Below are 23,804 nucleotides of genomic sequence, written 5' to 3'. Positions count from 1 at the left end.
TAGAGATCTCAAATCTGGACTAGATATTCCCACAGAGGCAAAAGCTTCAATCAGACATAGTTTCAGATTTGTGAAACCTTTATTCTTTTTGTGAAAATGCTTTAAAGGTCGATTTCACTGCTTTTTTCGCATGTAAACCACATTAGATCAGGGCTTGATCCAAAACCACTACACCTAGAGATCTCAAATCTGGACTAGATATTCCCACAGAGGCAAAAGCTTCAATCAAACATAGTTTCAGATTTGTGAAACCTTTATTCTACCTAGAGCTCTCAAATCTAAAGTTTATTATGTCAGAGAAGCCAGAGACTTTTGGAGACAGTTCTTGTAAAATCTTTATTCCATTGTGAAAATGTAACAATTTTTCCACATAGTCTTTGTTCTTCATTTGATAAGCCCATGTCTCTCCATTTCATTGGTGATGGACATTTAAAGAGCATCTCTTTCACTTTAAAACAACATTAGAAAAATTATATTTACCTTTTGAACAAGCATCAAAACATCTTCATACATTTGTCACTTGATAATCTTTTTTCCAAAAGAATTAATACTATTCTTACCTTTCCTCTAACTGGCCCTCTCTCACTGCTTCTGCCAATGGTATTTTTCTTACAGATGCCAAAACCTGGACGGTGGCCTGTGTTAGAAACACCATACTTCAGCCTAAGCTGGTTCTTAATGTGATCTTTATATGAAGCTTAGTCAGTTAGTCAGTCAACATTTGATTGAGAAGTCATTGAATTCATCTTCTTTATCAGTCGACTAACATCTGCCATCATTCCAGACCCTGCTCTCCTTCTGCCCACAAGTTAACCTCACAGTGTTTCTTACGTTGCCAGTCACCTGACCTCGTGCCTGCCTGCAAACATGATCCTTATTGGAGCCCTTTAAGTGCTACCAAAACCTCCTTCCTTTCTATCTCATCTTTTTTCTGTTCCAGCATAGTGAAATGCAGAGCTCCCACCCTGTCCCTGTTGTCTTCATTTAAACTTTTCCCTTTTCCTTCTTTTCTGGACTTTTTTTCCTTCAGTCCTCTGTGCCGTTCCTGTTTACTTGTCTTGTGCTACTGTTTGTCCATGCCTTTCCTTCAGTCTTTATGCCCTCTCCATTTTTCCTTCTGCCCCACATTTCCATGTTCCTTTAACCATTTTGTCATTTTAGTTGCTTTTTGCTCCCTATAGAAAATAACAGTCTAGGTTAGTGCATAAATGTGTTTTCAGTGTACTTTATGCCATGTACCAGCAGGACAAACCTAAAAAACAGGGTTTTTTTCAAACCAAACAGACCCAATTCATGTAATTCCGGCCATGAGTAACTTGTTCCAAGTGATACAGTGTTCTTTTCTACTCTAACTCGCTTAAATTTCTAGCTAAGATAAATTGCAGCAGAATGCAACATTATCACTACACTAACCTTATTGCAGTTTCTGTATAGAAATTGGCAATTGACTAATAAAAATTTCTCAATCTGTGTTCTTGTCTGTACTTATGTTCTTGTGGACTTGTGAAACGTCATCAGTTGCAGCCAAAGTTCTGTTCCAATTCAAAAGTCCGCATCTAGCCAAGTACAGTCAAATACCCAGAAGTGTTCTCGCTCCGCCCATTTTGCAGAGCCTGCATCGATGGTGAGTTGTGTGGACTTCGGATCGCCAGATATCCCAGAATGCATTTCCCGCCAAAAAACGGAAATTTCGGAGGAGAAAACTTTCAACTGTAAGTTATAATACTGTTGTTCTTGTGTCACATAGTAGTTTTAAGAGTTTTTTAATGCGAGAAAATAGTTGTTAAAACTCCAAATATATGGTTGAATTCTCAAGACAGAACTAATTTAAAAAAATGCTACGACATTTTTGGAGATGCTAACGGGTCTGGCCGCAACAAGTCCGCTGCTGTTCCAATTGCTGAACACTGACTGCGTGCTCCCGTTCCTGGGAGTTTGTACTCCCGAACCGAACTTGCCAAGTCCGAGCTTTAAAGTACAGAAGTCCGAACTTGGCGAACTCGGTATTGAGAAACAGCCCTACAGTTGAGAGTCGTGAACTAATCAATTCTGTTTCCTGTGCTGACGGAGCCCATGCAGCTGCCGTGTGACAAGTGAACGTAAGAGTCAAACATCCTTCACGCATGCGTGAAAATGAACGAATCACTCACTGAGACAACCCGTTCCTCCTGATTCATATACATGATTAGGTCTTATGAACGAAACGCTCTTTGAACGACACAACACTAGAGGACGTATGACTCATGGAATTACTATAGTCATATGTCACCACCCTGTTTTAACAACTAAGCAACTTTGAGCATAAACTTAAGCCATTTGTCAAAAAATTTGTCAAACTATGTGGGTTATCAACATTGTAAGGAAATAACTCAAAAAAACCCCCAGACATTTCATAGAAATGTCAAAATGCCGTTGACACAAAGGTAACTGTCAGAATTTCCTGGCAGAGATGACCCAAACGCAGATCTAAGTTGAGAATACACAGTTTATTCAATAGAGGTTAGTGCAGGGGAGTAGTGGGGCAGAGGAAGAGGCTCCCTTCCAGATCCTGGGCTGAGGGAAACACGGGGAGTGACCAGGCTGTGGGCGGAACAGAGGGTTCTCTGGCTGGCGGCTTGCTGAGGCTCAGACGTTTTCTGAAGCAGAGGGAGAAGCAATTCTTTGAAAAGCAAAACAGATTTCTAAGCAGGCTGGCACTAACACGACATACGTGTGATTAATCAACAATCCAGCGGGGACTGGATGTTTGAGTCTCCGTCTTAAGCCGTGGCTGATTGTGGAACACATGTCAGATGCGCTGATGAGGATGAGTCTCAGGTGTGAGCAGAGCCCGCAGCAGACACACCCCCAAGCTCCCAGACTGAAGGGAGAGAGCCAAGCAGAGACAGACAAACACAACAAGCTCACAACACACACTCCAGACATACGTCATCCACAACCAAGCTCACAGCCTGGGCCTTGTTAGAGTAACAGTGTGTCTGTCTTTATGTCATGATATTTCGTTTTGTTTGCCACATTACCTTACAGTCATTTAAGGCATTTTTCCCAGCTAGTGGGGAAAGATGTCCCCCTAAGCTTAATGTCTATTTTCTGACACATTAAAGAACATTTTATTGATTTTTCTTATATCTTAAAGAAGGCTATGCTTTGGGTAACATATTATAAAATAAAAAGCCAGAGTTGACAAATTCATTTCTATTTAATCAAATTTGTGACATTTTGTGTTTTTTGTTAGAATTACCATGGGGGGGCGTCTTACCCCATGTTACCCTACCGTGCACTACGGTGCTGCAGTATTAATCTGTATAAAACTGATCAATGAACAGTCCCCTTTCATATTGTAGTCGCACATTGATTGAACATTCCTATCTTAGTTATCAGCTGGATATGATGTGAATATTTCTGTGTGAGGATGACTGTGATGCAGCTGAAACAAATAAATGTAGTTTAAAAGTAAGTTTTTCATTATCTGCTGATAGTCGAATTATGAATTTGTTTTGACAGCATTTCATAAAATAAGAAATGAGCAATATTTTATTAATGTAACAGACATCTAAAACTTCACAGTCAATTTGAACCTAGACACATTTTACATTGCAAAAACAATCATTAATAGGCATAGGCCTACTGAGTCGGTTTGTCACTTTACAATAACAGGTCCATGAGTAGCGTAAACTATTCCTAATATGTTTGATTAATATTTTCATCTTCAGTTATTGCCACCGGCATTTAGTTCCGTCAGGTTACAGCTGAATAAACAGGCCTGTAGCTATTTAAAATGAATAACAGGCTGTAGGAGAATTCCAGCTCTTTATCATTCATTAAGGAAATTTCAGTCTGGTAAATGATGAATGAGCAACGCTGTGTAAAATGTAATATTGTTAACGTATTGATCCTTCCTCCACTCCTGCGTTTTAGAGCCAATCATGGTCCACGTTGGCAGCATTCATATTTCTAGCTCCACCAGATTAAAATGGAGGCTCTGCCTTTATTTACCCTTTGCCATGGTGAATTGAAGTATCGGAGCTCCATTGATGATGTCTTTTTTTCATCCTCTCGCGCGCTTCCATCTGGCTCAACATACTCAGAGTTGACTGAACTTATTCTGATCGTCCTTTCTGAAACCGAAAACCCTTGACAGCTCAGAGTTTGTTTTCACAGTTTGTTGAACCTGCTTTTTGAAACGGGGCTCAGGTAATTTACTGGGCAGAAGACACACATATGCAGGCAGGCGTATAAACAACAGGTGATACAATTCAGGGGAATCATTTGATTTGATCCGAATCTGAGCTGTGAATGTTGGTATCAACAGAGGCAGAGCGATGTCTGTGTGAAAAGCCACAGCCGGCATGCTGGAACAGGAATGAAGTTTCAACGCTGTTGTGTTCCAAGTTGTGTTCCAACGGTCTAACTCTGAAAGTCCACTGACTCTGGCTGTGCAACGGTTTTATTAGGTCCCCAGCTCGGTGTCAGCGTCCACTGGAAGTGTCTCAGCATTGACTTGTTTGACATTTTTGTGCTTCTACCCTTCTCCATTGCTTTCTCCGACCCTGTTTTGTTCCGCCATCTTCAGGCTGCACATCCCACAGGGAGCATTTCTAATTTAGAGCATTTTACCTGCCCAATTTTGCTGGCATGTTTAGATTTTGTCACTTTTGTGATTCTACTATGGGTATTTTATGTTGAAAATTGATGGGGTGAGCTCAGGCAGCCGCGGCATAGCTGGCCTCAGTGGAGGTAACCCGGAAAGCCAGAATGCTATGTAAAAGCACACACGGTTGCGGGATTACATCTCAATATTTTGTTTGTTATATTTTGTTTCAGAATGACTGAGCAAATGCAGCATATTGGCATTATTTCCATGACTATTGTGGTATCTCTATGTCAAAGCGCCTAAAATTGTACTAAAACAGGAGACAGGATTAGACACAGAGACATGGACCAAACATACAGAACCCACAGATCAAAACTAAATGGTAAAAGCAAGAGGTGAACACCTGACACAAACAGTTTACCCAAACACAGGCACAAAGTGTGACGGCCCCAGGTTTTACACCCATACACTCCACTCACACATACACTGCATACACACTGATCTGACAGACAATTGTATATTTTTGCTTAATTTACTTATTAAAATATCTAGTATTATTTTCAGACTGTGTGGTTTCTCTCTTTTGTCACTTACTGCCTGGATACAAATAAACTGTCATACAGATAAATACCAAAACAAGACAGGGAAACAGACAGAAGCAACAGTCAAAAACACAGAATGATAGAACAGACAGGCCAAATCGTGACATACAGAAGTCAGATGCTAGCATATGTGACACAATTCATTAAAATAATTTCACCAGAAATAAAAGGGTCTAGCTAACTATGATAATTAACTACCTGACAAAGTAACAGTACAACATTAAAAATGTACAAACCTGATCTGTGATTTTTGGGGTTGAAAACCGCATCCAGCTGTTTGTGTTGTTAGTTAGATAGTTCCTCCTCGTAATTTGCTAAAGTTCTTTCAAAGTGACCAAATACCTCTTGAGCGGCTTCATATGCTGTTTCACCAAAGCTTACAGCATTAAAATAGTTTTGACATGCAGCTAACCAGAAGGCAGAAGCCTTTTCTCTGGCACTTGGCTTGGACTTTGGTGTACCTGGTACCTCACCGTCTGTGTGGGCTCCAGTGTAATCATTCAGAAGAGTTACCTAGCTGTTATTGTACCACTTCACAATGTGCAAGGTGGTTTGTCCAACCATTGCCCTCTTCTGTTCAAGAGATCCACGTCATGCTCTCTTCAGCGCAACATCACACATCAAGTTGAAGCCTGGTGGTCCGTTGCCACAAACAAAACCAGTGCAGGGAATTCCCTGCGGAGCCAGTGTAAGCAGAAAATATTTTGAAGGAATTTTAGGAGTACTATGACACAGGTTTCCCCAGGTCATAAAAGGGTCAATTACTGAACTGAAGTAAGCCAAAGGTGACAGTCAGACGCTAGGCCAGACTGTCTCTCCTCTCAGAATGGTTGGTCGACTAGCTGACGCAGCTGCCTTGATAATGAAGATGCTTAAGGCAACCACTGCTGATAGCTCAGGGGTTTGTGCAGGACACCATCAGAGCCAGCAAAGACGAATATATTGTCCTCATTTCTTTAATTTTGCTGGCAGGTATTGCTTCAGTCTATTTCTTGATCGAAACATCTGCTCTTCAACCACCTTCTCACCCATTGGAATTGACGTCACTTTTGAGGTTAAATGGGTGACCAATGGATCATCATTTGCTTCTTGTCTCTCTTCATTTTTACTGAAGTGCAGTGAATATTTGATAGCCTCCCATTTATTCAGTGTCTGGTAAACCAAACAATGATATGCACACCACAGTACCCAATTACTGCTCCAGTTCATTTGTTGTGAAGTTAAGGAGCAACCAAAATCCCAAACCGATTGAGGGCTGGATTCAAAATACCACTGATAATCAAAAATTTTAATCACAGGCTGATCCAACTTGCGTGACTTTCATCACCGCAACTCTAATGTGACTCAGTAGTGTGTGTGTGTCCCACGTGCCTGTGCGCACGTGCGCTCCTGACGCATGGACCTGATGAGACGGCGGATGGTGTCCTGGGTGATCTCCTCCCAGACCTGAATCAGGGCATCAGTGAGTTCCTGGACAGTCTGTGGCATTGCTTTGTTGGTGTCAGATGCACCGATACATAACGTCCCAGAGGTTCTCAATTGGATTCAGGTACCACTGAGTCAACAGACTGCTGAAGAGATAATATACTTTTTAATATCTTGTGATATCATATCCCCACTCCAGTGCTTCAAACTGTTTTTCTCTGACGACATTCTGTAAGTTATTGTATGGCAGTCAAATCTATGTACATAGGCTAAGCACAAACTGTCCGTGGCTTGTCTCTGGCAGTTCTAACAGCCTACTCTATGAAGAGCAGAGGCATAGTGCTAGGGCCCTTGACTTACACAAAGTGTATACCACCTGCTGGACAAATGCACACTACACTAATGTGCTAATAAAATTAATGGGGTTTTGTTAAAAAATAGGCTACATTGCTATTATGGAGCAAATTACACAATCAGCCATCTTTCCAGACTGCATGGGTTAGCAAGAGCAGAAAGGGACCGCAGCATACATGGTACGTATATATTAAACTGAATTACAAAGGCACACATTAGCAGCCAAACAAGAAAAGGGGTTAGGCAATTATTCAGCACTTAAGTTATCATGCACGTGAATATAAATAAGTTCCACACAGCATTAGGTGCATATTAGATGTACACGTTCTGACATATTTCATCTCTTATTTTGAAAGTCATATTGAAGGGACTTGACAACACAAAGCCATACCCCTGATTGGCTTTGTGGGGATGTCAGGTTGGTACCACAGTCATCTTTCTGCCAGAATTGCTCTGCTTACAGATTTAATCAGTCTCAAGGTGCCCAACCAACTTCAGTGGTCAGAGGAGGCAAACAATGTCTTCATGCATATCCAGCAGGCCTTGAGAGGACATCCTATGTTGCACTTCTTTGACTTTTACAAACCTACATCTTGTTTCCTTATACCTATAAGAGATAATAAAGAAGTATCAGGGAACAAGGGCCTGCCTGGTGGAAAGCTCAACAGCTGCTCTGGATGGCCCTCAGATGTCTTTCTGTAACAACTCTAAACATTCTCTGGTGAATTGATCATCTTGTTGATAATTCTGAATGCTCAATGCAAATTACATTTGATTCTAACAGAAGGTTAGCTCCATGGTATAACCCCCAGACATGCAAATTTAAGCAAACATCATGAACACTTAAAAGGAAATGGCACTCCACTAATCAGGAAGCAGGTAGGTGGACAGGCATTTTGTTTTGGTATATTTTCTTCTATGTCTTCTTTTACTCTAATGGAAAGAACACTACAAAAATCAAATTTGGATGGTGTTTGTTTTATGCCTACAACCCTCCATCTGTTTGCATCTGAAGATTTCTTCTGAATTAACCAAAACAAGCTAGTCTGCATATTTAAACATAACATTTTAGGGAAAAGACTCTTGATGTAAGTCATTAACTGAGGAAGTTCTGTGGTGATAAACTACTTATTTTGTTTATCCCGTTTGCCTGCAGTGCCAAATGTATGCAAATTAGCGCATTTTAATGAGTTAACGCCAATTTTGCATAACAATGTGGTGATTGTGATGACGGTTTTAGACACAAATTTGACTGTGTTCACCTGTAATGTGTATTAAGTTCACCTGTAATGTGTATTAAGTTCAGTACATTAGCCAATTTTTGATTCAGAGGACAATATAAATTTCCTCTCAAGGTCAAACAGTTCAGAGACAGTATTTATTTATTGATTTAAGTATGAAATCTCCACATGATGGAGATTTCTGAATAAGCAGGTGAACAATGAAATGTTGAATTGAAGTGTCAGGTCATATACCTGATCTGTTTCAAATTGTAAAGGCTATGAGACCTCTTAGACTAGCTCTAATGAGAGAGGTCCTCTAATGCATAAAATAAGGCCATCTATTGGTATTCAGATGTAACTACAACTTTTTACAATTTGAGAACTTCCAAGACATCATTTGCAGTAGTTTGTCGTTATGTTTATATAACATCACAATCTACCCTAGTATAATAAATTAAGACAGGAAAAACACAGTAAATAGGATTAAATACAAATGCGTTTGATCAATCCATCAGTGGCTTAAATACCGCTATGAGTAGAAACAGAATTGTATCCTACAGTAAGCAGCACACCATAACATAAAACATTTCTGCTATCAGTTTTTGATATTGGTTCCATGTCTAAGTTTAACGGGACAAAAATTGGGGGGGTTTGTGCAAAACATTATAGGAATAGGCCTAGCCTAATATGGGGAAACTGCGTGCCTCTTTCTGTCAACTCCATTGACCTGCATAATGATTGCATAGTGATAAACGTCCCTTTGCAGATCACATCTGGTAACCCCTGCCAACAGCTATTGATCTTTTTTAACATGCATTTTAAAGTGCGCACGTCGTTTTTAAAACCTCATCATGTCATGCAGTTTGAACTTTTTCCTCGCCATTAAACCTGATTCGTTCCAGTTTATAAGCCCGCCACCACCACTCCTCAGACTTTCCAAATAAAACGGATCCAGCTGTGTGCGGCTGTGCGCCCTCCGTGCGTCACACTTTTCTGCTGCTCTGTAGACTGGCAGACAGCAGCGGCTAAGAGGAGGAAGAGAGGGAAAGATGTCCGGTATCATGCTACTGTCGGTATCTTTGACTTTGTGCTTCTCGTGGGCGAACGGCGGCACCGCGCGGAGCGGGGCAGTGATCCTGCAGGACGCCCTGGAGCGGGTCCCGGTCAGTCTGAACGACATGTTCCGAGAGGTGGAGGAGTTGATGGAGGACACCCAGCACATACTGGAGGAGGCTGTGGACCAGGTCTGCGTCATATTTTATTCATTCATACAAGTTGTATATTTCAGTGGAGAGAGTGACAGAGAGCTCAAACAACTTGCCATCCATCTAGTGTTTGTAACAGTGGAAACAATCCGTGTCAGTCACATCACGTTAAACTGTTTTGGTGGTCAGCTTAATTGTGACTACCAGGCTTAGGTATGTGTTGCAACACTACACAGTTTCCATGTCTGCTTTATGTTTGACACACCACATAGGAATACTATTAATAGACTTCACTATCATAATAGAAGCTGCTCAAAATGGATATTGTCCAGTTAATTAAATTAAAGAAAAGGTATGGCAATAATCCCATATAGCCAGTGTATGTAACTGAGAAGGTCTGTCATTTCCCCCTGGAATTGGATTTCAACTGGTCTAATAAGACTGCAGACAGTGTCTGGTTTTGATCATTTGTGAACTACTGGGAAGTTTTCCCTTCATGCCATCCAAGAAATTGGGATTTATATCATTATATCATATATCAGAGCAGGCTGTTTAACAAGAAACTGTCCACAGTTGTAGCCACCTTGAGGATTCATACCCCTCCTTCCCCGCATGGAACTAATGTATGGACATAATGGAAATGCCACGTACACCATTTTATATAAGATTTATGAATGGATTCCACATGTGTCCTAACATTTAATCCGGCAGATAACTACTGAGAGTGCTAAATCATCTTTAACGTCACTGGATCTGCGTCCTAACTACCACAATGAGACGAAGAAGATGATAAAGGATGGCAACAGAGCCGTTCAGGTCCTAGACAGAGCTGAAAAGGTAAGGGTTAACTTTTGACAATATGGCAAAATATGTAACTCTCAGACAAAATCCTTCCATCTTTCAAAGGGTGTGTTTTTCATAAATGAAGAAAACCAGCTTTGTTTATAAATCCTTTTACATTTTTGAGAGGGTCTAAGAATGGGCTGTAGTGAAACATAAAGAACACAAAGACTGATTGTTTTTTAAGTGATTTAGAATGTTAATGTATTTCTCACCTTTTCCTGACACATGAATATTACATAAATATCTGTTTGAGGTCTGATACAAATGACCACCTTTTTATCATTCATAGGAGACTAATAATAAAACAGGAGAGATCAATCTTTCACAAATCCATATGGAGATTTCTGGCCAGTGGAACAGTGTGGATCATGTAAGTTTTTTGCCTTCCCTGTCTGGTCTGTGTGAATAATTAGAAGACTCTAGGCATTGCATTCTGGCCTACGTTTCCTGATAATTTGGTTTCACTCCATCCTGATGCCTATTGATTAGAAATAACACAAATAGCTGATCGAGATTTAGCTGTCATGAGAATGGGCTTTTTGGGTAAATAGCAGTGTAACGTATTGTATCTACTTGTCCAACTGATGTCCTTCTGACTCAGGATTCCGGAAATGTGTGTTTTGTTTTCCGGGAGAAAAGCTAAATCTGACTGCCCCAGTTTTAAACCGAATGTTTCTCTTTTAGCAGTAATGACTCTCTAAAGGCAGCCTGCTGGAGATACAGATAAAGGTGGGAGTCGTCATTGTGTTTTATCACATTCCAGTGAGCATTAGTCACGTGTTATTTTTTTAAAACTGTGTCAACTTATTCAGAGCACTTTATTTAAATGTAATGTTTCTACATTAACTTTTTCCCTCAGTTTTGTAAATATTCATAGTGTCTGTAAAAAGAGACAGAGAGGTGGAGTGCTCTCTAAAACTGTGGCTGTATTGTCTCAACTCGTTTTATAAAGAATGACATCATCCAGCACACAGACCTAACATATACTTTTCATAGTTTTAGCCAACAAGAGGCAGCTTGGATTGGGGTCATTATTGCTGCTTGCTGCCTGGATGCCATTTTACTTTACAATGGTGGTTTTGATCTTTTGCTTTCCTGGCAGCTGTACAGAAAGTGGTTATGTTAATAGAGCTTGCAGCTGGAAAAAAATGCCAGGGAAGCAAGTAAGCCTGCAAGCCAGGCAGGGTAAGGTCTGCTCCTCTAAAATGACTAACTATAGAAATTTCACCCTGTACATGGAGTCACAATTGAATTACACTGAAGGAACTCACTATAAAGTTAGTTGACTCGACACTTCATAGAGAATACCTGGTAAACCTTTATTTCCTGTGATTCTAAGATGAAAAGACAGTATAGGCTAAAAATGTGATTGAAATGTTAATGCTTTATAGATGTCTGTAGGTAGCCAGTGCATACTGTTATTATGGTGGCTGGTTAGTTTCCAGAAAGTGATTGTTCTTAAACAAATGTTCCTACTTTCTGTTACCTAAAGCTGTTACAGCCTCATGCAGATGCCTAAAAAAAGTTTCCTTAAAAAGTCTTTCAAGTAAAAATGTGTTAGGCATCTGTGGCAAGTACATTTAGCTGTTGCTTACAAGTGATTTCAGTCAGCATCTCATACACACACATTATTATGACAGCATCTCATAATTACAAGATCAGTATCTGTCATATTTATGAGATCATTTTCATGTAATCATGATTTGGCATCCAGTAGTAGATTTGTATCTGACAACTCTAGGAAAAGATTCTAATTAGACATGCAGATCTGGTAGTTTTGAGATAGCTTTCTTGTAATTAAGAGACATGTATCTCTTTTGAGTATTTTGTAATTTCCATCTGTCTAGGAAGAGGTTACCAGAAATATTTGAAAAGCTAGTTGTTCTCAAAGGCACCTTATAAGCTACAAATTCAATTCCACTTCCTATTATACCTTCCTGTAGGTTTCAAACTCTCACAAGAGCCTTGTGTACATTACATAAATCTGAACGTTCTGACATGTTGTACAAATTCAGAATGCTTCACAACTTGTGTGAACTGACAACAGGAGCAGGACTCAAATGCAGGAGATCAATGATTTATTTAAATACAACCAGACATGGTTCCAGCATGGCTGATTAGGGAATGAGATGCAGGTGAGGGGGTAGATGGGGAACGCCAGGCAATTGCAGAGAAGTTGAGGGAAGTGGGAACAGGTGTGAAGATGGGTGGGACAGTCACATGATGGGGAAATGAGGGAAAGGGGTCAGCTGGTGGATGGAAGGGAAAGGGGTCAGCTGGTGGATGGAAGGGAAAGGGGATTGAAGGATCTTGGGGAAATAGAAATGTGGCTGGAGAGGAATGACAGGGAGACAAACTGACAGATTGCCCAGTGTTACAAATGTATTTTCCTGTATTTAGAAAATACATGCATTTTATCTTTAAACATTTCTGGCACCAGTATTTTATTGATACATTTATTTGAAGGGTATTTTGTAACAAGATACATTTTGAAGTGTCTTTTCCTATCCCTGTCCACAGTGTGCGCTGACCACTGCTGTGTTGTGCACTAGCTTAGCCAATGAACCACCAGCGAAGAAGAGAGCGCGTGGACTGGCATAATCTATATAAATACATTTATTGCTTTTTTCATATATAAATAAAATTAGTAATATAATTTGTTAGAAGGGGGGGGTGTAGCATTGTAGTACTGACCATTTTCCCCTGCATTTAGAGCGTCTGTGATGGATTACAGCCAAACCTATAGCAATTACAACTAGCTTAAAGTAGCTGGAAGAAATTGTGCTAAATGTGGTCCAATTGTGGCCTGACAGATTATCTCCAATGGGCTCAGTCCTTTAACTGGCGGTGTTCAATGCCTTTTATGACAAATCAAAATAATTTATGTGCAAAACAACGGCATAAGTGTTGGTTGGTTAGTTGGTTGATTTGACAGCTCAGTGAGTGGACTATGTTACTGTTCTCCTTTTCTTTTTTGCAAAGTAATTTGTGGAAAATCTTTTTCAAGAGGGGTTTAAGTTGCTGCTAGACATATGAGGCTTATAACAGTTGAAGTCATCTGGCATGTATTAAGGTAATTGCAGGGTAGGTAGGTAGTATGGTCTGTAGTTTCCAGTATGTTTTGGTTGCCTTAATCATGTTATCTCACGGCAAATGCTATAGAAAAAAAAAAAAAAAAAAAAAAAATCCATATATCTGCAGATATGTGCATATTGACATCAGCACAGGTTTATTATTATTACTACTACGCTGGTCAAAAAAAATAAAGGGAACACTAAAATAACACATCCTAGATCTGAATGAATGAAATAATCTCATTAAATACTCCTTTCTTTACATAGTTGAATGTGCTGACAAAATCACACAAAAATTATCAATGGAAATCTGATAATGGATCTGGAGTCAAATTCAAAATCAAAGTGGAAAACCACACTACAGGCAGATCCAACTTTGATGTAATGTCCTTAAAACAAGTCAAAATGAGGCTCAGTTGTGTGTGTGTCCTCCACTTGCCTGTATGACCTCCCTACAACGCCTGGGCATGCTCCTGATGAGGTGGCGGATGGTCTCCTGAGGGATCTCCTCCCAGACCTGGACTAAAGCATCCGCCAACTCCTGGACAATCTGTGGCGTTGGTGGATGGAGCGAGACATGATGTCCCAGATGTGCTCAATTGGATTCAGGTCTGGGGAACGGGCGGGCCGGTCCATAGCATCAATGCCTTCCTCTTGCAGGAACTGCTGACACACTCCAGCCACATGAGATCTAGCATTGTGTTGCATTAGGAAGAACCCAGGACCAACCGCACCAGCATATGGTCTCACAAGGGGTCTGAGGATCTCATCTCGGTACCTAATGGCAGTCAGGCTACCTCTGGCGAGCACTAACCCACCCTCATGGAGTCCGTTTCTGACTGTTTGAGCAGACACATGCACATTTGTGACCCGCTGGAGGTCATTTTGCAGGGCTCTGGCAGTGCTCCTCCTGCTCCTCCTTGCACAAAGGCGGAGGTAGCGGTCCTGCTGCTGGGTTGTTGCCCTCCTACGGCCTCCTCCACGTCTCCTGATGTACTGGCCTGTCTCCTGGTAGCGCCTCCGTGCTCTGGACACTACGCTGACAGACACAGCAAACCTTCTTGCCACAGCTCGCATTGATGTGCCATCCTGGATGAGCTGCGCTACCTGAGCCACTTGTGTGGGTTGTAGACTCCGTCTCATGCTACCACTAGAGTGAAAGCACCGCCAGCATTCAAAAGTGACCAAAACATCAGCCAGGAAGCATAGGAACTGAGAAGTGGTCTGTGGTCACCACCTGCAGAACAACTCCTTTATTGGGGGTGTCTTGCTAATTGCCTATAATTTCCACCTGTTGTCTATTCCATTTGCACAACAGCATGTGACATTGATTGTCAATCAGTGTTGCTTCCTAAGTGGACAGTTTGATTTCACAGGAGTGTGACTGACTTGGAGTTAAATTGTGTTGTTTAAGTGTTCCCTTTATTTTTTTGAGCAGTGTACAATAAAAATACATAATGTCTTAGTAGTTTATAATTGGTTTTTATGATTTTCTTTGTTAAACTACTATACATTAAACAGTGACTGAAGCCATGGGTGATTTGTTTGTGGTAGTCAGGAGGGTTAAGGTGTCACTCGGCTGGTCTAACGCTTTCACTGTCCCTTTGTTTCATTAAATAGCATGAGCTGTGTGTGTGTGTGTTTGATCATTCATCCGTCCTGTATCCTCACTACCTGGTTACATAACACCACTACACCTGCATCTTAACAATTCCCTCAACTAAAGAAAGAGGTGGTGTGTGTGTGTGTTTGTGTATGTAGCACATTCATGCATGAGCTTGGGTTTGCCTGATTAATTTTAAAATGCTCATGCATATGGCAATAACCTGCATTTATTTAGTATCACGTGTCGTCACATGAGGCCTACACAACTCAAAGGCACATCAGTACACATATGAACAACCAGGTTACACAAACACATGGTCAAATATTTAAAATTGTGTTATGTAATGTAAAGATGGATTGTTATTATGGATGTGTATACGTGTGCACATGTACGCAAGCATTTCCCCCGGGAGAGGAGATGAAAGGTGAGTACAGGACGGGAGAGTGGCTCCCACACCGCTGAACATACATCCTACAACACCAGAGGATCAGATGACAAGCTTCAGCCAACACACACACACACACACACACACACACACACACACGCTCATGTAGTATGCACAGATACGAATCATGTTTTTGTCTCCTCCTACCTCCTCACCTCTCTCTCACACATGCATTCCAAAGGGTAACACACTGGACATATTTCTTAGCCCTGGGAAAAACTATTGCTGTAATTGTGTCAGTGACTTTATCATGCACACAAAGACACAAAGACTATTGCTGTCCTCACACATGGGGGGGCCAAACAAATATTTACTAGCGTTGCCCTGGTTGACAGATACACACAAATATACAAGGTTTAAAAGACACACTGGATAATTCCCACGTAATTCCCAAGAATATCCCAATTACAAGCTATTATGCCTCATGAGTATTGTAATGTAATTAGAAAGAGATTAAAAATAAATCTTCTACCATACTTTTAAAAGGAAGTTTAGTCACGGTTGGATTTGCTTAAGGAACCTTACACACCCTGTGTCTGTGAAAAGATGCCAAAGAGCGACGATATTGTATGTATGTGCGTTTCTGCTCGTCAGCGTGTCTCGTGAAAGGTTCAAAGTTCAATTACAAATACACGTAACTTACAATTAAAAGACAAGTTGCAAAGATAGAAAATGTATGAAATACTGCATGGAATTTTTACGTAGTGCAAATGTGTGTTCAAGTGTAAAAGAATGTTTGCGTGTGTCTCTAGCAGAATACTGGTTGAGCTAGTTACCTGGCACTGTGTCAGTCATAATTAGTGGTGTGATTCTCACTTGGATTAATCTTTCCTGCCTGCTAACCTGTCTGTCACAATGCTGTTAACATGCCATATGTGCATGTCCATGAGTAGAACAAGGTGTAGCAAGTTTCAGAAGACAGACCTAACGTCACATTGTTTGTTATGCAGTGTGTCAACAAAGCACGCGAGAAAATACTTCTAAAGATAACAACACAGCAAAATGCAACTACTGCAGTAAGGACATTTTGTGCAAGGCAGCAAGCAGCTCTAATATGACGAAACATTTACTTCAACACAGCGTCAGTCTGAAGGTTCACCGTGTTCATTGTGTTGTGGTCTCCCAGTTATAATGATGCACCAGATACAGCTAATGCTAAGGTACAAAACACAGGTGAGCTGACATAAACTTTTATATTGAAGGTAAATGAATGAAGTCTACAAATTATTCCAATATATATTTTTCTTAAATATGAGCCACGAAGGGAAAGATGAGCAAGCAGAACTGCCACGCATTCACATCAAAGATCGCATGTGTTCTTGTAACACAGTAACGCAGCGTTACTCAGATAATAACTGTTATATTATTACTGTTTTGGAAATAGTACTGCCTTACAACACCAGTTTCTGGGAAAGTAATAAACAGTAACATGTTACTGCCCAATACTGCCTATGGCCCTCTCCAATATGTGGTATTAAGTGTGGTATAAATAATAGTGGGTGTGTACTGATTCACCAGTTCCACTGTTTGGTTCATACCTCGCTTTATTCCCTTGTTTTTTTGAGGGGGGGCATTATTATTATTATAGTTGGGGTGGGTTAATAAAAGTAGTCTAACTTGCAGGCTTGATCACTCAATAATGACATACTGCCGTTATAATAAACGTACTGCCAATGGAGAAAATGAGCAGAGTAAAGAGTCATATAGGGAGGGAGAGACAGAAAGAGGCAAGCCGGTGAGTTTGCAGTGAGAGACCAGAGGTGTAGGTGTGTTTGTGTGAAGTGAAGCAAAGGGGTGCAGATTTAAGTAGTGAATATATAATACTAAAATAAGATGGAAAATTAACTAGAATAACCTATTTTTAATACAAATATGCTATAAACCTCTAAACTGCCCCTACCCCCCCACCGGCCGCTGCCTCCACAGGTACACTGTCTTAATGAGAGCTCAACAGTCCAGGGAGCAGGTGTGTCGTGACTCGAGACCGGGGACTTTTGTTTTGCGGCTTCAGTCTCTGTTTCTGAACCGTTACAGACGTAAATACTAGGATCCAGATTTTATACATTAAGAAATTCTCTTTGATAAGAATGCAGGACTACAACTAGCCGCTAACAGAGAAGTGGATCTATGGCATAAAGATTTCCATCCTTTTCTTGTACATATCCAACATTTACTGTACAACAGATTTCTCTCTCTCAGTCACCGCCTCTTTCAAAAAAAGAATCCTGTCCCCTGGTCTGATCTCCTGTATGTGAGAAGCCAACAGAAAGCGGAAAAGCAATTTAAAGGCTCGCAGGCAGATACAGTCCATCAAAGAGGTGGTGAGGACGGAACAGCTTAGCTCATCTTCCTGTGCATGTTGGTTGTATTTCCTTGTTTCCCACACACAGCTGCACACCACTCAGTCAGTAACAGACTACACTATTAATGTCTAATCTAGGGATGTGCTGAATGCGTTTTTTATACATTCAAAGCTTCTATGTAGGTTTTCAAATTAAGCTTTCAATAGTCGACTATAAAATGCCAACCTCCCATGAGATTCTTGGGAGGGACATATTGTACAGAAGGTGTGTAACCTACTAAACAGGAAACTACAGGTCTATTTCAGTGCCGTGGTGTCCCCACCCTGCTCTGCTGTAAAATGCTGTGGAAAACACAACAGGATGGGTTAACTCTTTCTGTCTCTCAGCCACTCACACATACTCATCCCATAAACCCATTAGGAAGACCGTAAACACATCAGTATGATCCATTTACCATTGGTGTTTGCACCAAGGTATGACACAAACCAATGAGTCTGCTAATCACCCGGGAACCTGGCTGTGGCTCTCTGCATGTGTGTGTGTGTGTGTGTGTGTGTGTGTGTGTGTGGGGGGGGGGGGGGGGGGGGGGGGGGGGGTTGTGGTTAAAATATGACATATCAAACATTCATCAGGGTAAAATATTATGACAAGACAACAAATATCAATGGTAAATTATTTCCCAGTCTAGTGTTGTTGGAATGTAATAATAAAGGAATGTTTTTGTCCTGTGCTCTCTCCCCACATTGTGTGTTTCCTAATAATACACAATGGCAAAAGGTTGACAGGTTCAGTTATCTCTGAACAAATGTTAAGGGGCCACCTGAAACAAGTAAGACTTTTAAAGTAACTAAATCACAATTTGGCAGCTATATTAATCAGTAGTAGCCAGTTTCAAAAGTCAAAATGCTCTGTGCTAAATACAGAACAAACATAAACACCTATAAAAGTCTCTAATGTGTTTGAGTCTCCAAATACAGCCACCTTGCATCAACCAGGAGCAGTAGCAAAGACATGGTAGATATACACAGTACTGTAAATTGGTATAATTGTGTACCGCCTGTAAACTGTATGTTTGGTCATTTCACCTATTGTCATGGTTTTATTGATATCATCTATAACTTGAACAAATACTAAAGTCACGACACCCATTCTCACTGCGGTCACAGATGCACTATTATAACAGCTTTTACATCCCTATTAACAGTTTCATGTTGGATCACATTAGTTGAACAACGCAGGTTCACATAAATAGTAAAGCCTCTACTGTATATTAATCAGCCGGTTGGCAGGAATTATTGGTAAAAAAGACAACCTTAAGAATATAATAATAAACTGAGTTTTGGGAACTTAGACATCTTTCTATGTGTTAATAAGTGCAATTCAATCAATCAAATCAATTGTGCAATTATATTATTTTGGGGCGTGCACAAATATGCACTAACGTTGACTGTAATCGGAGATATGGGATTCATACTGGAAGACACTGCGGGCCAGATTTACTAAAGGTTTGCGTGAGTAAAAACGTGTGCAAATTTGATATCACCAAGAAATTAACACGTTAGCTTATCTACTAACGGCGTGCACGCAGAATGACGTCTTTCAAAAGTGTAAGACTGGTAAATGGCAGATGAGCAGAGAGAAAAGCCTCAACAATAAGACTCAGTTTAGCTCTAAATGTACAGTGTAAGTTACAGTGACTAATGAATAGAGACTACAGCTCTGCAGCTTGTCAGGGTTAAAGTGGAGCTACCATAACAGTGGAGTAATGGCATCACTAAACCAAAGTTACATACACTATATTGTCAAAGTTTTAGGTTGCCTGCCTTTACCTGCACATGAAGGGTAATGACATCCCATTCTTAATCTGTAGGGTTTAATATGGAGTTGGCCCACCCTTTGCAGCTATAACACCTTCAACTAGTCCACAAGGTTTAGGAGTGTGTTCATGGGAATCTTTGACCATTCGTCTAGAAGCTCAGTTGTGTGATCAGGCACAGATGTTGGACGAGAAGGCCTGGCTCGCAGTCTCCGCTCTAATTCATCCAAAAGGCGTTATATTGGGTTGAGGTCAAGACTCTAGGCCAGTCTAGTTCTCCAAACCAAACTCGCTCATCCATGTCTTTATGGACCTTGCTTTGTGCACTGGTGCGCTGTCATGTTGGAACAGGAAGGGACCTTCCCCAAACCGTTTCCACAAAGTTGGGGGCATAAAATTGTCCTAAATGTCTTGGTATGCTGAAGCAGTTCCTTTCACTGGAACTAAGGGGCCAAACCCAACACAAGAAATACAATGCAGTCAGGCATGTACCGTTCTGGAAACCGCCAAACCCAGACTCGTCCATTGGATTGCCAGACAGAGAAGCGTGATTCGTTACTCCAGAGAACACGTCTCCAATGCTCTAGTGTCCAGTAGCGGTGTGCTTTACACCATCCAACACTTTGCATTGCACTTGGTGATGTGAGGCTTGGATGCAGCTGCTCGGCCATGGAAACCCATTCCATACGCACTGTTCTTGAGCTAATCCAAAGGCCACACAACGTTTGGAGGTCTATAGATATTGAGTCTGCAGAAAGTTGGCAACATTGGTGCACTGTGCGCCACAGCATGCGCTGACACTGCTCTGTGATTTGATGTGGCCTACCACTTTGTTGCTGAGTTTCTGTTGTTCCCTATAGATATTTATGTGTCCAGTTGAGATGTGGTACTTTACACCTCAATGTTCAAGTTATAGTGGATTTGTTCAATGTGCTATCTTATGATATAAAATTTTTTTTTTACTTTTTACTGGGAAACACAATATACTTAACATAAGAACAGATTTTTGGACATGGATGATTAAAGACTGTCCACATATGAAACATTTAAGTTAACTGTAGCAAGCCTGGAAGATTCATTTGATACGTTCTAGCATTGTCTTGTGGGAGAACATGAAAATAAAAAGCAAACAACTAACTATTCTTACTGAATGACACAATAGATCCTAATCAGCGTATGTGGAACTTTGTTGATCAACAAAAGTTGAAAGGTAAAAAAAAAAAAGCTTTAGGATTGATCAGTGGGGAGATGTTTGATGTGGTGTGTCAATGTCGTTAACACTTCCTGTAAACAGAGTCTCAACACAGGCAAGTTGTTCGTGTGAAACTGGATATGCTTTTTGATGTGGTTTGCTCTGCTTACCACACTTACTTTGAGCTTGACCACAGCTTTCTTCTACATCCGTCATCTGTCAATAAAAAGGGCTTATTTGGGAAGTAACTCCTTCCAAAAAAGCTAAATTTTGTAGATGTCAATAATTGATACCAGTTAGTGCTGACTGTTTGGTCAAAGTGTGTGTGTTGGAATAGCTATTTGTGTTGAAATAGCTATTTCGTTTGACTAACAATGAAATACCTTTATTTTAAGCGCAACCATTTACACCACTTTAAACTCCCAACAAACTTATTTTATATTATTAAATGCGCAGTATGTAATTTTCTACAGGTAGGGGTCTTTCAACTCAAAACAATTACAAAATATGTGCTTTGATGACGTTGTGAAGTCGCACGGGATCATGGTAGTTGTTGTCTTCACCATCATTGCCTTCATTGCAGTCAGCTTCTCCCGTTTAGGATTTAAGGTAAAAACACTGAATAAAGCAGTCTCTTGCTAAAAAGAAAATCAGTGTCTCTGCAACACTGTTCAGCGGGCCATAGCTCCCCCTAACTTGTTTCTCAGATAACTTAAGATCCAGACGTCCGATGACTAAAATCCTCCGTCCGGTCTAAGAAGTGCATTGTGGCTTTAGACTGGATTAACAATTTATGACAGCTTCTGGGAGATAACCACAATGCTGACACATGAGCAAAGGGGATATGACACCTTTGACAGGTGACTGAAACGCACCGTTACCTTGATTAAAATTATCGATTTGTCTAGGTTTGAACACAAAATACATAAAATAGGTCTAGTCTAGTTTTTAGATAACAAGAATACTCTTCAGCTCAGATCCCTCCATTCATCAAGATGACTACAACATCAGTTCCAAATCTGGCTATGCTGTCAGCCAGTATAAAAGGTAAAAGCAAACACAGATGGGGTCAAATTAGTCACTGTGATATGGGCTGAGATACATCTGTCTGACGTGCTTTTACACTCAATACTTAGGGGACTTTAGTGTTTAGATTAATTATTATAAGTAATACTTGAGTTTCTAATAACAGTGTTAGGTGGGCCTTCACTTAATCAAAGTAATGAATGCACACATTAGTATGCAGCACAAGTATTTGTGGTTCGGTGGTTTTGGGGGTGGAATTAAATGATAATACCAAGTCAGTGTTTGAGCATTATTCCCGTGGGCTGTGTGGGTGTAGTACTAAACACCCACCACTGTCACCACCTTCATCGTACCTCCTATTCTCCAAATCTGTGATGTCAAATGAAAGAGTTTTTACACAGGGGGAAATTAATCACCTGCTGTTTATTCAGACCGGCATTGTTCTGAACTTCTGAGAGCGTGATGTGGGATTTTGTCCATTTCATGAAGAGCAGTAAAAGTACTGCAGAGCTAGACGTAATTATCACCCTCTGTGGAAGAGCTCTTATTATTTCTGTATGTTTGACAGATACAATTCATCTGAGGTTCTTACTTGATGAGAGCCGTCCTGAGTGTGTCTTGCTGCTTTTGATCTGCGCTTTGAGGAGCGCTAGATAATGGAGGACTTGAAGATTGGATGGACGATGATGGATGAAGGGTAGTAGAACGTAGGGATGAGGGGAGGATTGAAGTGGAGGGAGGAGTCTGGCTATGTGGGTTCTTGTTACTCCGTAGAAGACGGACGGACTTGACTCTGATAGGCTGGATAAGGCTGTGGCTGCTACGACGATGGGCAACCTTGCCAACCTGTCCTGTACCTGTCCTCTTGAAGGTCTGCCCTGATCTAGAAACAAAATCACAGGGTAATAGTAGGTCTACATGACTTTTGTAATGGCTGTTCATTGATTAATGTGTAAATTGGCACTTACCAAATTTTTACTACATTAATAAATAAATTTATATTCATATAATCAACAGCTAGACCATACTAGTGTTGGGCAAGTTACTCAGAAATTGTAATATAGTACTAGTTGCTTATTATGCCTTAAAAAAGTAATATTATTACTTTACTTATTACTGGGTGGTAAAAGTAACTAGTTATGGTACTTGTTACGTTACTAGGTACTTTACAGTGTTTCATGACAGTGGCAGGGGGGTTATTCTAACTTTGGACAGGTTTGTGCAGCGGTGTTCAGGAGAGAGAGAAAGAGGGAGCAAACGAAGAGATGCTGCACGAATATATGCTCCTCAGTGAAATACGATTTTAAATAGCCCGGGGACAAAAAAAATTAGAAAATCAACGTGTGGCGGTCAGCGTTGATAATTATCCAAATTATAGTCTAATTATGGGAAACACTGCTTTCACTACCACTCCCCTTTACCCACAAACAAGCAGCCTCTCCCAACTAATATCATATTCATACCAGCAGCAAGGAGTGTGTTTTTTTATAAAGCATATAGCCGCGGCCTAACGTTTCTTAACACCACCGGCTGAAATAAAAAATTAAGCAAGTACTTCCCGACTTTTGAACTACTGTTTTTCTGCACATGTAGCCTGTTTATAAGAGCAGTCTTCAATAGTAACAAAACGTTACGTTAACGCCACTCTCTCCCGACGAGTCCAAGCATCAGTGCTGTCTTTCTGTAAGTTTCACGTTGCTGTGCTGCTTCAGCAGATGCTTCAATAAATCAGATGTAGAAATGTTCACGGTTGAAAGCTTTTTGCTGCTCGCACAGAGTTCACACTAGACGACAATGTTCTTTGCATCTTAGACTGTGACACAATAATGGCAGTAGCTACTTACAGCTGTGAAAAGAACGCCTCTCGCCCTCGTTCTCCACTCTTCCTTTAGTTTTGGCTCTCAGCGGACATGAACAACAAAGTCCTGTGCCACTGAGCTGCCGCACAGTCGTGGATTCACGTCAAGGATGGTGCGTTCAGTAACGAGTAACGCAGCGTTAACACGCATTAGTAACTGTGATAATATTACTGTTTTAGAAAAATAATTTGTTACACTACTAGTTACTGGGAAAAGTAATATGTTACTAAGTTACTG

The 23,804-nt window shown here is 40.7% G+C and overlaps 1 protein-coding gene across 2 annotated transcripts in view; it reads right to left on the bottom strand.

The window, feature by feature from the left end:
• The window catches only part of si:ch211-266k8.4 (carabin), a 144,109-nt gene that overhangs the window by 20,656 nt on the left and 99,649 nt on the right, over window positions 1–23,804 (bottom strand). The window contains exon 14 of one of the 2 annotated variants that reach the window (XM_046036549.1): window positions 22,301–22,591. The exons of the other annotated variant lie outside the window; for it this stretch is intronic. Within the exon in view, the coding sequence (XP_045892505.1) occupies window positions 22,301–22,591 (291 nt within the window). The remainder of the gene's footprint in view (window positions 1–22,300; window positions 22,592–23,804) is intronic. 2 annotated transcript variants of the gene reach the window in all.

The sequence above is a fragment of the Micropterus dolomieu genome, linkage group LG22 (assembly GCF_021292245.1).
Source record: "Micropterus dolomieu isolate WLL.071019.BEF.003 ecotype Adirondacks linkage group LG22, ASM2129224v1, whole genome shotgun sequence".
In the NCBI taxonomy this organism is placed as follows: Eukaryota; Metazoa; Chordata; class Actinopteri; order Centrarchiformes; family Centrarchidae; genus Micropterus; species Micropterus dolomieu.
This window is presented reverse-complemented; position numbering and strand designations above follow the sequence as displayed.